The following is a 12555-nucleotide window of genomic DNA, read 5'->3' as shown; positions in this document are numbered from 1 at the left end:
CCAAACGATAAAAATAACGTAACATAATAATAATGGGCCTTGACGTCGCAACTTTTAGGGCCCTTCCTTAAAGTAAGCGAAAAAATTATGTCTCGCGAAAAAATTATGTCTCGCTTCAACGCTAAAAATCGCGAGGAACGTAGACACTTCAACAACACTTTAACACAACATTTTCTATTAAACATTAACTTACGTACTCAAATAAAAATAAGCAAAAAACGCGCGCGCGCTCTTGTACTTCTTGATCTTAATTCTGAATACCAAAAGCTCTTAAAAGCTTCTTAACATAAGCGAATACAGCTAGCATTCGAATAGCTCTTCGAAAACTCTTTCGAAATACCTTTTATTGCGAGTCGCATTTATATAATAAAAAAGCTTAATACTTTAAAGCGAAGATAAAATAAGTATTAAGCTAAATAAACTCGATTGAAAGAAAGGAAAGCGCTATAAGTAAAGAAGCTTATAGTTCTATTAGCAGCACAGCATAAAGCTGTTTTAATCTACGCCGCAAATCAAGCAACTAAAAAAAAGAAAAGAGCTATTAAACGTATGCTTTATCGATGCATTTGCTACTTTAAAATACAAGAAAATAAGCTAGAACCTTCTTAGCGTTAGTTTCAATTTTAATTAAGAAATACGGCAGAACTCTATGCTATACGGACTAAACTAATCGCATTTTATCGCGTTGATATGCATACTAAGAAATCTTTTTTTAATTAGTTTTATACCGAGCTTGTTCTTACTATCTAGTTCTACGGAATTAAGCTTAAAGATAAGCATAAAATCGCAAATATAAATAAGAAAAGCGCGCGGATTTGTATGCTAGCCGAAAAAGAAGTTATCGTACTTATCGGAATCAAAGAGATATATATAAGAATCTATAAAAATCGACTATCTGTAATTGTGATCGAAACTATTCTTGCCGATAAAAAAGCTATTCTTTTAATGATTATTATACTCGGAAAGCAAATTATAACGTCTTAGTTTTCTGAAAAGATAATTAAACATAAAGTTATTATTGTTTCCGAATCCGATTATATAAACGATAAAATTACTATAAAATAGCTTAAGCACTTTATTAAGTATACCGATCAAAGACCCGATAAACCGTAGATGATATTATTACTTGATAATCAGCTTTATTACGAAGCTTTAAATTTTATTTTATTAACTAAACAAAATCGTATATAGCTTATTAAATTCTTTTCTTATCAAACTCATCTTTTACAACCTCTCGATATCAGCTGCTTTCGCACTTAGAAACATAATTAATAATATGCTATTATAAATGCTATTCGAAGCTTCGAAGCTGAATATATTATCTCATCGTTTATGCGAGACTTTCTTTAAATTCGCGAGCAAACTTTTACAACTTAGAATATCAAATACGCTTTTCGAAATGTAAGAATATAACCGATCAGCTTTTTTTAAATTCAACGCAAATTGAAAGAGTATAATAAAAAGAGTAAGAAAGAAGCGGGATTACATATACTTGAGTACGAAGAAACGTTTGATTTTAAAAAAAATAAATATTCTTTTTCAATCGATAAGCAACTTAACGAATTACTTTTTCTTACGCTACCTCGATTTCTTTAATCTTTTTAAGATTGCGTAAAGCAACTCGACGATCTAAACGATAAGATCAGAATAGCTCTTTCTTCTTTTAACCGCTAACGCTTCGATATCGCGAAACAAAGTACCGAGACTTAATTATTACGAAGAAGCTTTAATCAAGCAGAACTTGATAAAAATCAAAAGCTTTAGCGCGATATATATCAAAAAAAGCTAATTAAAAAGTCGAGTTTGCAAACAAAAGAGAATATACTAGCTTTTAAAGCACTCGAAAAAGTTAAAGTTATAAAGATAAAAAAGCAAGAAGCTAGTCTTAAGATAACGAACGCTAAACTCAAGTCAGTAACGATTAAAATTCGAAACGATCGTTATAATTAAAGAGTTTTTAATCGGAAAGCTGAAAAAGAGCGAAAGAAATAATTAAACGAAGCGTATAAGCAACAAGATCGAAGGATTCTTATATACATTCTACCCGAACGAAAAGTCTTTATTCGAGACTACGAAAAGCAACTTATAACAAAAGAACTAAAAGCTAATAATATTAATTTGATTTCTTTTCGAGACGCAATTGCAAACGAAGAAGCTACGTTAAAAAAAGTTTAAGAAAAAGATCTTGTTATATTCGCGGACCTTTCGTATTCAATCGATCTTTAAATCCTTACAAAAGAAAAACGCTTTCGAATTAAACAAAACTTATTATCTTGCATTCAAATTAGCGATAACGACGAAGATGAAAGATTAAATACTTTACTTTCGTCTCTTTTAGCAAAAATAATGCTTACTAAATAAGAAGAGCTTAAAAAAGAGCTTGAAAAGAAAGAAGATTCGATATCGATTCGATCTGTAGCATCTTTTAATTCAATTCAAAAGACACGCGGTGAAATAATTTTTTCGTAGCTTAATTGAGAATGAATGATATTATTAAATATATATATATATATATTATTGCAACGTTGTGAGCAATGTTATAAGCAATATAAGTGTCTACGTTCCCCGCGATTTTTAGCGTTGAAGCGGGACATAATTTTTTCGCGGGACATAATTTTTTCGCCCACTTTAAGGAAGGGCCCCAAAAGTTGCGACGTCAAGGCCCACTATTACCGGTACAAATACAAATTAGCCTTTCAACCGCCCCCCCCCCCCCCCTCCCTCCCTTTGACTTTCCCTCCCCCCATCTCCCCCCATCCACCCCCCACGTCCCGCAACTCCTTATTTATCACCACTGAGAACCATACAAATACCGGTAGGTACGGTATTCAGTAACCATATTTTTTTCTCTTTTTTTTGTGCATTTTTTTTCCCCCCTTTACTTTCATCCGTCGCGCTTATAGACCCCTCTTCCCCTCTATTGTTAAATCTTTCCCTGTTTCTTGACTCCTTGCTGGAGCTTCCTGGCTACTACTTAGCGAGAGATCAACAAACATCCTTTACGATGAGACGATGAGCGCTACCTGTCCACCCATCCATCCCTTGCCTTTTCTCACAATCCTTTGCTCGCACGCCTTCTCGCTTCGAAAAATGGCATCCCATGTATTTATTGTCCCGGTCCAGCTTTCATTACTACATACAAGAATCATTCAATTCACACAACCAAGAAGAAAAGAAGACAGGAATTTCGCCCGCCCCATAGCCTGCGTCCTCGTATCCAGATGAGTACTGCTTCTGATGCAGCAACGCCGAGGCATCCATCTGTGCAGTGGTATCCAATTCCCTCCCTCCTCCCTCCAAAACGCCAAGAAAGATGCAAATGGTGCTATCGATATACAGGGGTATCACATCTCGTTTCCTTTCCTTCCTTATACCTCTATACAATACCCCCCTCTTCTCACACCTGCCGTTATGCTGTTCATGTTCACTCTACAGTACCCGCAAAAGGTTTCCCAGGCCAGCCCTCGGCTTATCTTCAGCTTGAAGGCCGCGCGGGATGTGAGGGGTGGAGCGGCCGCGGCTGTTGGTGTGTTGGGCAAGATACTCCTGCTTGATCCATTCTCTTTGCTCAGGGACCCACATATGCCTGCTTGTCATCAGTCCAAATCCTCCACAGATAGCTGGAAAAGGAAGAGAAACATACCCCTCGTGCTTCGTCTTCGTCAAGGCCCTCGCCGAGTATTCCTCCGTCAAGATGCGATCAAAAGAGTACGGCACCAAGGCCGGCACGCCCTCAAACTCCGTCTCCCGTAACGGGTAGATGTCCCTCGTGCGATACCTATGGTAGTTCTTGCAGCTCCAGATGCCCGGCCGCGCACTCGGATCCGTCTCGCTGAGCCCCGTGATATCGACGAACAGCCCGCTCTGGACATCGATCCAGCGCGCATCGATGACATTCTGACCGTCCCCTCGGACTCGCACCGCTGAGAAGGGGTTCACATCGAGCAGGTACTCGCGGAAGACCTCGGACCCGTCCGCGGCGGACACGGTGTAGTTATGCAACGTCATGTTCATGTTCGCGCCCAGCCAGGCCAGCGTCGACCCCGAGACCTGCGTATCGAGGTCCCAGTCCCAGGGCATGATCTTGCCGTTCCACCACCAACCCAGCAGAGTGCCGTGGGCAATCCACGTCTCGATGTTGCGGTCCCGGAAGACGGTCAGATACGAGCGGACGAGGTGGTAGAGCGTCTGTCCGCGCTCCTCGTAGGTAACGGGGTTACCAGTGAAGTAGCGGATGTCGTAGTGGCCGAGCTCATTGCCCCCACCGGGTTCGTGGAAGTATTTCCCGTCCCATTTCAGGGGTTCGCTGCCGTCGCGAGGTTTGATGTCCGAGTCCGCAATACGCTTGAGGTTTCCAGCGTTTGGCTGAGCGGTGGGAATAGCGAATGTGGAGGAGGTGAAGAGGAGGAGGAGGTTCGAAGCAGCGAGGCAGTGGGAGGAAAACTTCATGGTTTATTTAGGGGAGGGTGGGGAGGGCGGGGAGAGAAGAGTGAGAGGAGGAGTGAAGTATGTGGGTGTATGTATCATATAGGTAGGTAGGTAGACATGTAATCTTTGCCAGAGAGATGCTAAGTAACGTGAACAATAGGTTAAAGGTCGAAAAGGGGGCACGATAGCTCTTTTTTGTGCTTTTTGTCTGGCCTGGCGGTGGATCCAGACATGATGAGATCCAGTCTGTTGATTGGCCGGGGCCAGGTTGTTTTTCTGGGTTTTTTCTGTGTGTTTGTTTCCATCTGACATAATCAGTCATGTATTGCGTAGGTGGAATCATTCTGTAGAATAATATCCGTAGAGTATCCGTAGAGTGAGTAGGAAAGGATCGGGCTCGGCATGCTTTGAAACTGTGATTGGGGATGGCGGGAAGGAGTGGAGATAAGTCAGGATAGGTGTGGGTCTAGTCATGTGACCGGGGTAAGCAAGCCACGGGGGTGAGCGATAAGCCCGGCTGCTCACATGATACGTCACAATCATCACAATTACTAATACACGCGGCCAGTCACTTGATTGCTACTTGATTAGGAATATTTTTTATTAAATCGATGCCATGAGATCGACACCCGCTACTTAGTTACATGGACCCCTACTCCGTACTCCACTTACTAATCTACGTAGTACTACTAGTACAGTAAATACTCGGATTAAGGCCCGGCCCGTAAACTACCCGTAGCCGATAACTAAACTAACCTCCCTCATCAGGTATCGGCCGCTCTAGCGCGGTCAGGTATTTAGCGATTGTCAACTTGATAGTTTCGACATGCGAAGTACACAACTTCCATTCTTCTGCCATACAATAGTCATCTGTCATCGTCCATTATTGACTTCGTGTGAGCAAACTGCAAACTGCAAACTGCATACTCCGCTTGTTGATTGCCTTTTTATCCTGCCAGCTGTATTACTTGACAACGTATAAGTGTGGCTGCGGCGGGATTACATACATTACTTTTCCTTGGGGTCAGTTTCCATTGGTTTTTCTTCTTTTTCTTTTTTTCATTTATCCGTGGAACATTGAACAGCAACTGGCCGAAATGCTCGTCGTAAGACGGAAACCTTTCCGAGAGCGAGAGGGTGAGCGGGCACTATCACGTCCATCCGGACCGTGATATGATCCTACACCGGCCGCGACGAAAGGCTGCCTTTCGACTACGTATTGCATATGAACGCGAGGCCAGCGCCAGCGCGAGGCAACGTCCTCTTTGACCAAAGATCTACCTATTTACCTAAGTTTACTTTCTGCTCTACACGTTATTGGAGGAGGAAAAGAAAGTATCATTCTTTGAAAAAAAATGTATTATTCTTTGACTATTTCCGATCTGATGGAATACACCTGCGGGACTTTGGGCTCTTTCAGGATACCTCTTTATCTGTAAGTTTCAATACGGGATTTCTCGAGAAGTGTGCCTCTTTTACTCTTACTCTGTATACAATAGTGTTTGAAAAAAAAAACGATTACCAAAAAATCAAAAATCACGTCTAGAGTTCCATATACAGAAGGTAGAGGTGGTTAGAGTAGGTAGCCTAAGAATTAAGGCACTAAGACCCAAGACCGGGTGGCGAGATTAAGACTAGCTAGCTGAGGCTGAGATGAGCTCGCTCCTAAACACACTTTTTATTCTCAGATCGCGTTTTAAAAAAACAAGAAAATAACAAAAGGGAAAAAGGGAAGGGAGGGGATTGATTATACGCTATACGCTGAGCTCATGATAACCAAGCAAGCAAAGCTGCTGTCAAGATAGAGATCATGGCGGATGCAGCAGCAGCAGCAGCAGCAGCACGTGCGACGGCTATGAAAGGCGTGCAGGCTATCTTCGATCGGTAGGTTTCTGTTCTGTTAAGTCGGCTGGGTTCTTGCCTGTTTGCCTTGAGAACGTAAACATAAGTATGTGTATAGGGATCTACATGCATGTTCTGCTCGTGAATGTCCCCTTCGTTCCGAGGCGAGAAAGGGCTCTCCTCCTCCTCCTTTTCTTATTGCTTGTCCCATCCTCTATTTACAAATCCCTTTACTTTACTCGCTTCCATGCTTTGTATCCGCTTCAATACAACCTCAGAGCCACGAAGCTCAGCTTAACTTATACTCATACTCATATTTATACTTATGCTCATGCAGTCATACTAATAGAGAGGGTAAGTATAGATACCATCTAATCGCCCAAGCCACGAACTTCAACGGCTTCGACCGCCACGTCATGGAGAACGTCCTGCTAGTCGACGCCTCGCCCGCGGGCACGGCCACCTTCGAGTTCGTAGTTGGGGAGCGGTATGCGAATGTCAACGGGGTGATGCGTATGTGTTGGTTTGTTTGTTTACACTCAGGCGCTTGATTTCTGTCTTTTCCTCCCCTTCTTTTTTCATCGCTTTTTTTCCCCCCTCTTTTCTTCTTCTTCTTCTAGTTCTATGCCACAAGTTTCGATAACTTGCTTTCTTGCTTGCTAGTCCCAAGAGAGGACAGCCGGGGAAAAGCCGCCAGATATCTTTTCTCCTTTTCTCCCCTTTTTCCTGTTTTTTCTTTCTTTCTTTCTTTCTTTCTTTCTTTCTTTCTTTCTTTCTTTCTTTCTTTCTTTCTTTCTTTCTTTTTTTTTTTTTAACATCGCAGGAAGAAGAACAAGAGACGCAAGGCTAACATCCAGCTTTCCCTCTTTTCAATCGTCAAGATGGCGGCGCAGCAGGTGTCATCTTCGACATGTGCACCACGACCGCCCTTGGACCCCTCGCTAGACCTGGCTTCTGGGAGTGTGTTTCCTCCCTTCCTCCTCTTCTCCCCATTCTCCTCCCCATTCTCCTCCTCCCCATCCTCTCTCAAACTTCATCTTCAGCTTCCATATATACATATACATATATATGCATACTCACCCCGCCCCTACAGCTTCCTCGGCGGCGTGACCCGCGCCCTCAACATCTCCTACCTGCGCGCCATCCCCGTCGACACCACGGTCCGCATCCACAGCCGGGTCCTGCAAGTTGGGAAGACGATGGCTTTGATCCGTGGCGAGATGACGAGTTTGGATGGGGAGAAGGTTTATTGCACGGCTGAGCATCATAGTACGTCCTTGTTCTCTTCCTTTTTTGGGGGGGCAGGGGGGCATTTTGTCATTTCTGGCCTTTCTTCTCGAGAAAAGGGACTTTCGGGGGGAAGGGGATGGATGGAGGAATCCGTGTGTTTGTGTTTGTGTTTATGTTTATACTCATGCATGCTGATACGCTAATTCCCAAATAGAAGTCAGCGTCCCAAGCAAGCCAGAACATCTCCTCTATAGAATCGAATGGGATTCAATCTGGGCTCAAGATAGAGTCGTCGCGGGAACAAGGAAGGCGAGGTTATAATAGGAATAAAGGCTCAAATAGTATTCCAGACTATCTGTTTCAAAATCCCTTTTTTTTTTTTTTTTTTTTTTTTTTTTTTATCATCCCAAACCGAACCGAACCGATGGCTACCATCAGATGTCAGTCAGCTATTACGGAACTGAAGCACGCTTTTTATATACCAACCTCTCCTTTATATTTCTTCTCCCCTTGTCAATATACATACATATATACTCGCATCATCAAATGTAAGAGTCCTTTTTTCTCTTCTTATTTTTTTCCAACCTCTTAAAAATCCAGCTCGGTTGAAAATACCCGTCTCCCCGCTCCCAAAGCGGCACGCCAGCAGCGAGCCACACACAACCTCCAACGCCCCCTCCCAATGCTGCCACCAGTTCAGTATAACACACAAACAGAGGCCTTCCCTCCCTCTGTCCAGCTACTCCCATATTACATATCACATATTACATATTACATACAGAGGTCATCTCCCCCCTTCCCCGAGCGAGCAGATCAACGCCCAGCATGAATCAATTCCAAGGCTGAGGAAGTCCCTCCGATCTATCTATCTGCTGTATCTACCGGTATCTTATCTCCTCATTTCCTCCACCCGCCGGCCCTCCCTGGCCACGCACTACGCACTTTCTCATCTCGCTCCCTGACTTCGGATATTTTGGAATTGGCGCTCGTTAAATAATGCCTTACGCAAGCTCCTTTTCAGCTTTACTCTCCTTTTCTTTTTTCCCCCTTCTTTGCTTTTGAATGCTGCTGGCTTCTTCTTCTTCTTCTTCTTCTTCTTCTTCTCACTTCTCTGCTGCTGCTTCAGATCCCCTCGACCCACCCCCCCAAAAAAAGGCTTGCGACATATAACTAGCCAGCCAGCCAGCTAGCTGTCATCATCATCATCATCATCACCATCATCATCATCATCACCACCACCACACCGCTGAAGGACTCAAAGGACGCCGTCTGTCGGCTAGACTCACGGCTTCACCTCCATCCCTCCCTCTCCTCCAACAAGCAGTCAGGCTGGAAGATCACGAACCGAACGATCCGCGGGCGGGACGAGAGCAGGGAGGAAGGGAGGGGGGATATGCTTTGCGCGGGGAAATCTCTTTCCTTTCCCTCCCTCATACAGAGAAATAAGTAAGTAAGTAAGTAAGTAAGTAAAAAAGAAGTAAGGCGAGCTCTTTGCATCCTGTCCAAGCGAACGACATCCGGGCAGGGGAACAAGAGAAAACGATGGATCCAGACGAGGCAAAGATTGTGTATGGATTTTTTTTGGTTAAAAAATATATAAATACATATATATATAAAAAATAAGGTAATCTAGGCGCAGCCCATTGTTTCTGTCTCTCTCTCTCTCTCCTTTGCTTGGTCATTATTCGTTAGGATTCCGTCCATCCATCCATCCATCCATCCGAGTGAATAAACGAGATGGAATCGTGCTGGGTATATCTATCGTATCGTATCTACTATGTACTATCTACTATCTATAATATGGTTGTTGTATTCATCAGAAGGGGATTTTGCTCATGTCGGCCCGCTCGCTCGTTCGTTCGTTCGATCGTTCGTTCGTTCGTCTTCCATCTCGTGAATTTCTTCTTCTCATCTCCTTCCTCTCGTGAGTCGGGTCTGCTTCTCCCGTCCAGGTCATCCCGTGCAAGAAGCCGAGCCAAGGCTGGAGCGAGTAACCATGGTGGAGGAAGGACCTTCGACTATGTTCATAGAGTCGCCCACAGATGTATCTGCTGGTGCGGATACTGGCAATGCTGGGGATTTGGTAGGCTGCGGATGCGGATGCCCACGGCCCGCAGCGTCTTCTTCGAATATAAAAGAGCCGCTCGTGGGTGAGGGCCGGGGTGGTGATTTTCCTTCCCTACGTGCTTGGCCTAGGCGGGTGGGCGTGCTGTTGTCGTTGCCACCAGAGACTGGCGAACGGGTGTGCCGGGGCCACGTACGTACGGAGAGCACTACTCGCTGCCGCCTTATCGTTGTAGTTCTTGGGGCGCGGGGTGGTGTCTTATGATAGGTCTAATTGTTGACCATCTGGTGTTTTCCACGGCTATGATCATCATCATCATCATCATCACCTCGTAGCTCTGTGGTGGTGAGATCAGATCGGTTCGGATCCAGGAATCCTTTTTGTTGTGTAGTCTATGCGAAGATCCCCCTTGTGATAGATATGCAAGGAAGCATCTCGCCAATGACATGACCGCATCAAGGATCTCCTAAGCCACCCCTCTCTTCGTTGAGCCGGGCCGGTACTGGCGGTGACATCCTGGGCTGGGCAATGAGAATTGAGCCCATCTCAACGTCTCTTCTCCCACTCGGTCTTTGAGACTCAGAGCTCTTGGCCCTTTCATCTTTCTCTCTCTCGATATCTAAGAATATCATGATATCTTCGCCGGATTTTCTGGAGGAGGCCGAGCTCAGAACACGCGGTGTCCGCGCCATCTTCCGGCGGCGCCAGAGCACGAAAGAAACGACGGCGAGGGCGACGATGGTGCAGACACCCACCACGATGGCGGCGATGGCGGGAGCTGGAAGGCGCCGTGCGTTGCTTTGGAGCTGGGCAATGAGTGTCGATTGATTTGCTTCGGTTTGATAGGAATTCATCGACTCTGATGACGCTGAAAGAGGGAAATTTGTCGCCGAAGCTATCGATGGGCTTGGTGCCGATGCGGTCACTCCTTCAGCCCGTAAAGTTGGCGAGGCAGAGTACTGGGCATTTGGTGTTTGCATTGGAGTTGTTGAGTTGGCGAGGATCGAAGACAATACTGAAGCAAACGCCAACGGAGTAACGACAGAAGACGTTGGAGGCGATGAAGGTGTCGGCATCAATGTCGTTACAGGACTTATGGTCGAGCTCAGGTAAGGAGTGGGTCCTTGCTCGATGGTGGATGTGGGGGGTGTCGGGCTGACTGTGATTTGAGGTGGAGACACATTCGCTGTGTTTAACAAGGGCGTTGGTTCTGGCGGCACAGCTGTAGCAGAAGAGCTTAGAATAAGGACAGTGAAAGTTTGTGCCGGACGTAGAGACCGAGGCTCGATTGTTGGGTTGGGTGCTGTAGAAGACGACGATGTTGAATCTTTGAGTAGACTGCATATCTGTCGGAAAACATCCTGGGCGTCTGAAGAACGAGTTAAGATAGAAATGGGTTGACGTTGGGCTCCTACTTACTATTGGTGTTTGCAGCTCCGCAATCTTCCATCAAGCATGCATTCTGCGAAGCCCCAGTGATTCCGGTGAGATCATCTTGCTTCTGACATTGGCACCCGAAGTCATCTGGTGCGCACCCAGAACTCGTGGCCGCTCTGATCATGCAATTGTTGGAGCATGCAGGAAGAGCAGCAATTTTCTCTTGTATCTGTGCCGAAGCTCCTGCTCGTGATAGCATCAACATAATAATAACAGCATTACTGTAACTGTAAGAAGGTAAGAACATATTGACAGTCTGTTGCTCGTGGGACTGTCATTGAAGATCGACGATAGCGACAAGATGTCCAAAAGAGAGAGAGATGGAAGAGAGACAGGAGAAGGGCTGCTCCAGCAATTAACACAGGATCGAGGTCCTGCATGGTATCGAGCCAAGCTGATTTCCATGCAAGCGAAGGAGACAGGCATGTGTATAGACAGGGTGGAGGCGAGTCAAGGCGGGAAAATGCAGCTTTACAGGGGACCACAAAGGCAAATTCAACGACATGAATCCAGATGGGACAGACATTAAACATTTCTGCACCAGTCGCGAAGCCGATAAACTCCTCAGAAAATTTCAAAGCAGCGAAAGTATCCATTCAGTAGATCAGCTGTGCTTCGGCCCAAAGGTCTGGAAACGCAGGTTGAAACATGAATGGTCGAGGTTCGCCCCAAGTTCAAGACTCCCGAGATTTCACTAGAGAACACTGCCGAGTCGGAAACCACCAGGGGCCAAGTCGTCTGGCCAGAAGATTAGTTTCGCCAATTCTCAACATATCGACGATTGCTACTCGCACGGCAAAAGCTACATTGTATGAAAACGAGAAGTCGAATGGGGGCTTGTTAAAGAGCTCGGTCCATGATAAACCGTGATATACAGAAACTTGAAAAAATATGTACGAAATCTATAATGCATAGAGTTTAAAGATCACTGCTGGACGGAGTATAGGACTCGCATCTGTCAATAAAGAAACAAATTACACTGGTTCCTGACCGGTTCCAATACTGCTTAGCCGAAACGGGGGCTCATTAAAGAGCTCGGTCCATGATAAACCGTGATGTACAGAAACTTGAAAAGATATGCACGAAATCTATATTGCATAGAGCTTGAAGATCAATGCTTGAAGGAATATATGACTCGCATCTGCCAATAAACAAACAGATCATACCGGTTCCTGACTGGTTTACATAATGGTTGTTCGAAAGGGGGGCCTATTGAAGAACTCGGTGCTTGATAGGCCGTGATTTGTAATGTCTTCACGAGAAACACACGAAACCCTTGATGCATAGAGTCATAGGCTACTGCTTGAAGCAGTATTGAACTCGCATCTGTCATTAAACAAACAAGTTATACCAGTTCCTGGCCGGTTGCAATACCACTTGGACGAGCTGCGACTGGATACAGAGAAAGCCGGGAGACACATCCAAAAGTCAACATCTCGTTCGAGAAAATTGAGAAAATCTCCATGGACCTTGTCCAGGGATCCCGTCATCAGAAGCTCGAAGGCAAAAACGCGGTCCTTGCCTGCATGCTTTGTGGTTTGCGAACCGAGGCG

General features: G+C 45.1%; 3 protein-coding genes across 3 annotated transcripts; 1 reads left to right on the top strand and 2 right to left on the bottom strand.

Moving 5' to 3' along the window:
• Window positions 1–3429: 3429 nt before the first annotated feature.
• L3040_009462 (uncharacterized protein) lies at window positions 3430–4449 on the bottom strand (the record flags this gene model as incomplete). Its single annotated transcript, XM_007293427.2, has 2 exons — window positions 3430–3586; window positions 3644–4449. 2 exons carry the CDS (start codon window positions 4447–4449, stop codon window positions 3430–3432), a joined length of 963 nt encoding a protein of 320 aa, XP_007293489.2.
• A 1789-nt stretch (window positions 4450–6238) lies between these two features.
• Window positions 6239–7821, top strand: L3040_009461 (uncharacterized protein; the record flags this gene model as incomplete). Its single annotated transcript, XM_007293428.2, has 5 exons — window positions 6239–6312; window positions 6635–6783; window positions 7152–7230; window positions 7364–7539; window positions 7715–7821. 5 exons carry the CDS (start codon window positions 6239–6241, stop codon window positions 7819–7821), a joined length of 585 nt encoding a protein of 194 aa, XP_007293490.2.
• Window positions 7822–10020: 2199 nt separating this feature from the next.
• Window positions 10021–11249, bottom strand: L3040_009460 (uncharacterized protein; the record flags this gene model as incomplete). Its single annotated transcript, XM_007293429.1, has 2 exons — window positions 10021–10934; window positions 10985–11249. The coding sequence occupies 2 exons, from the start codon at window positions 11247–11249 to the stop codon at window positions 10021–10023; spliced, it is 1179 nt and encodes a 392-aa protein (XP_007293491.1).
• Window positions 11250–12555: the final 1306 nt, after the last annotated feature.

Source organism: Drepanopeziza brunnea, assembly GCF_022702325.1.
Source record: "Drepanopeziza brunnea f. sp. 'multigermtubi' strain 214-2 chromosome Unknown ctg19, whole genome shotgun sequence".
In the NCBI taxonomy this organism is placed as follows: Eukaryota; Fungi; Ascomycota; class Leotiomycetes; order Helotiales; family Drepanopezizaceae; genus Drepanopeziza; species Drepanopeziza brunnea.
Note: the sequence above shows the minus strand (reverse complement) of the source record. Positions and strands in the feature narration are given on the sequence as shown.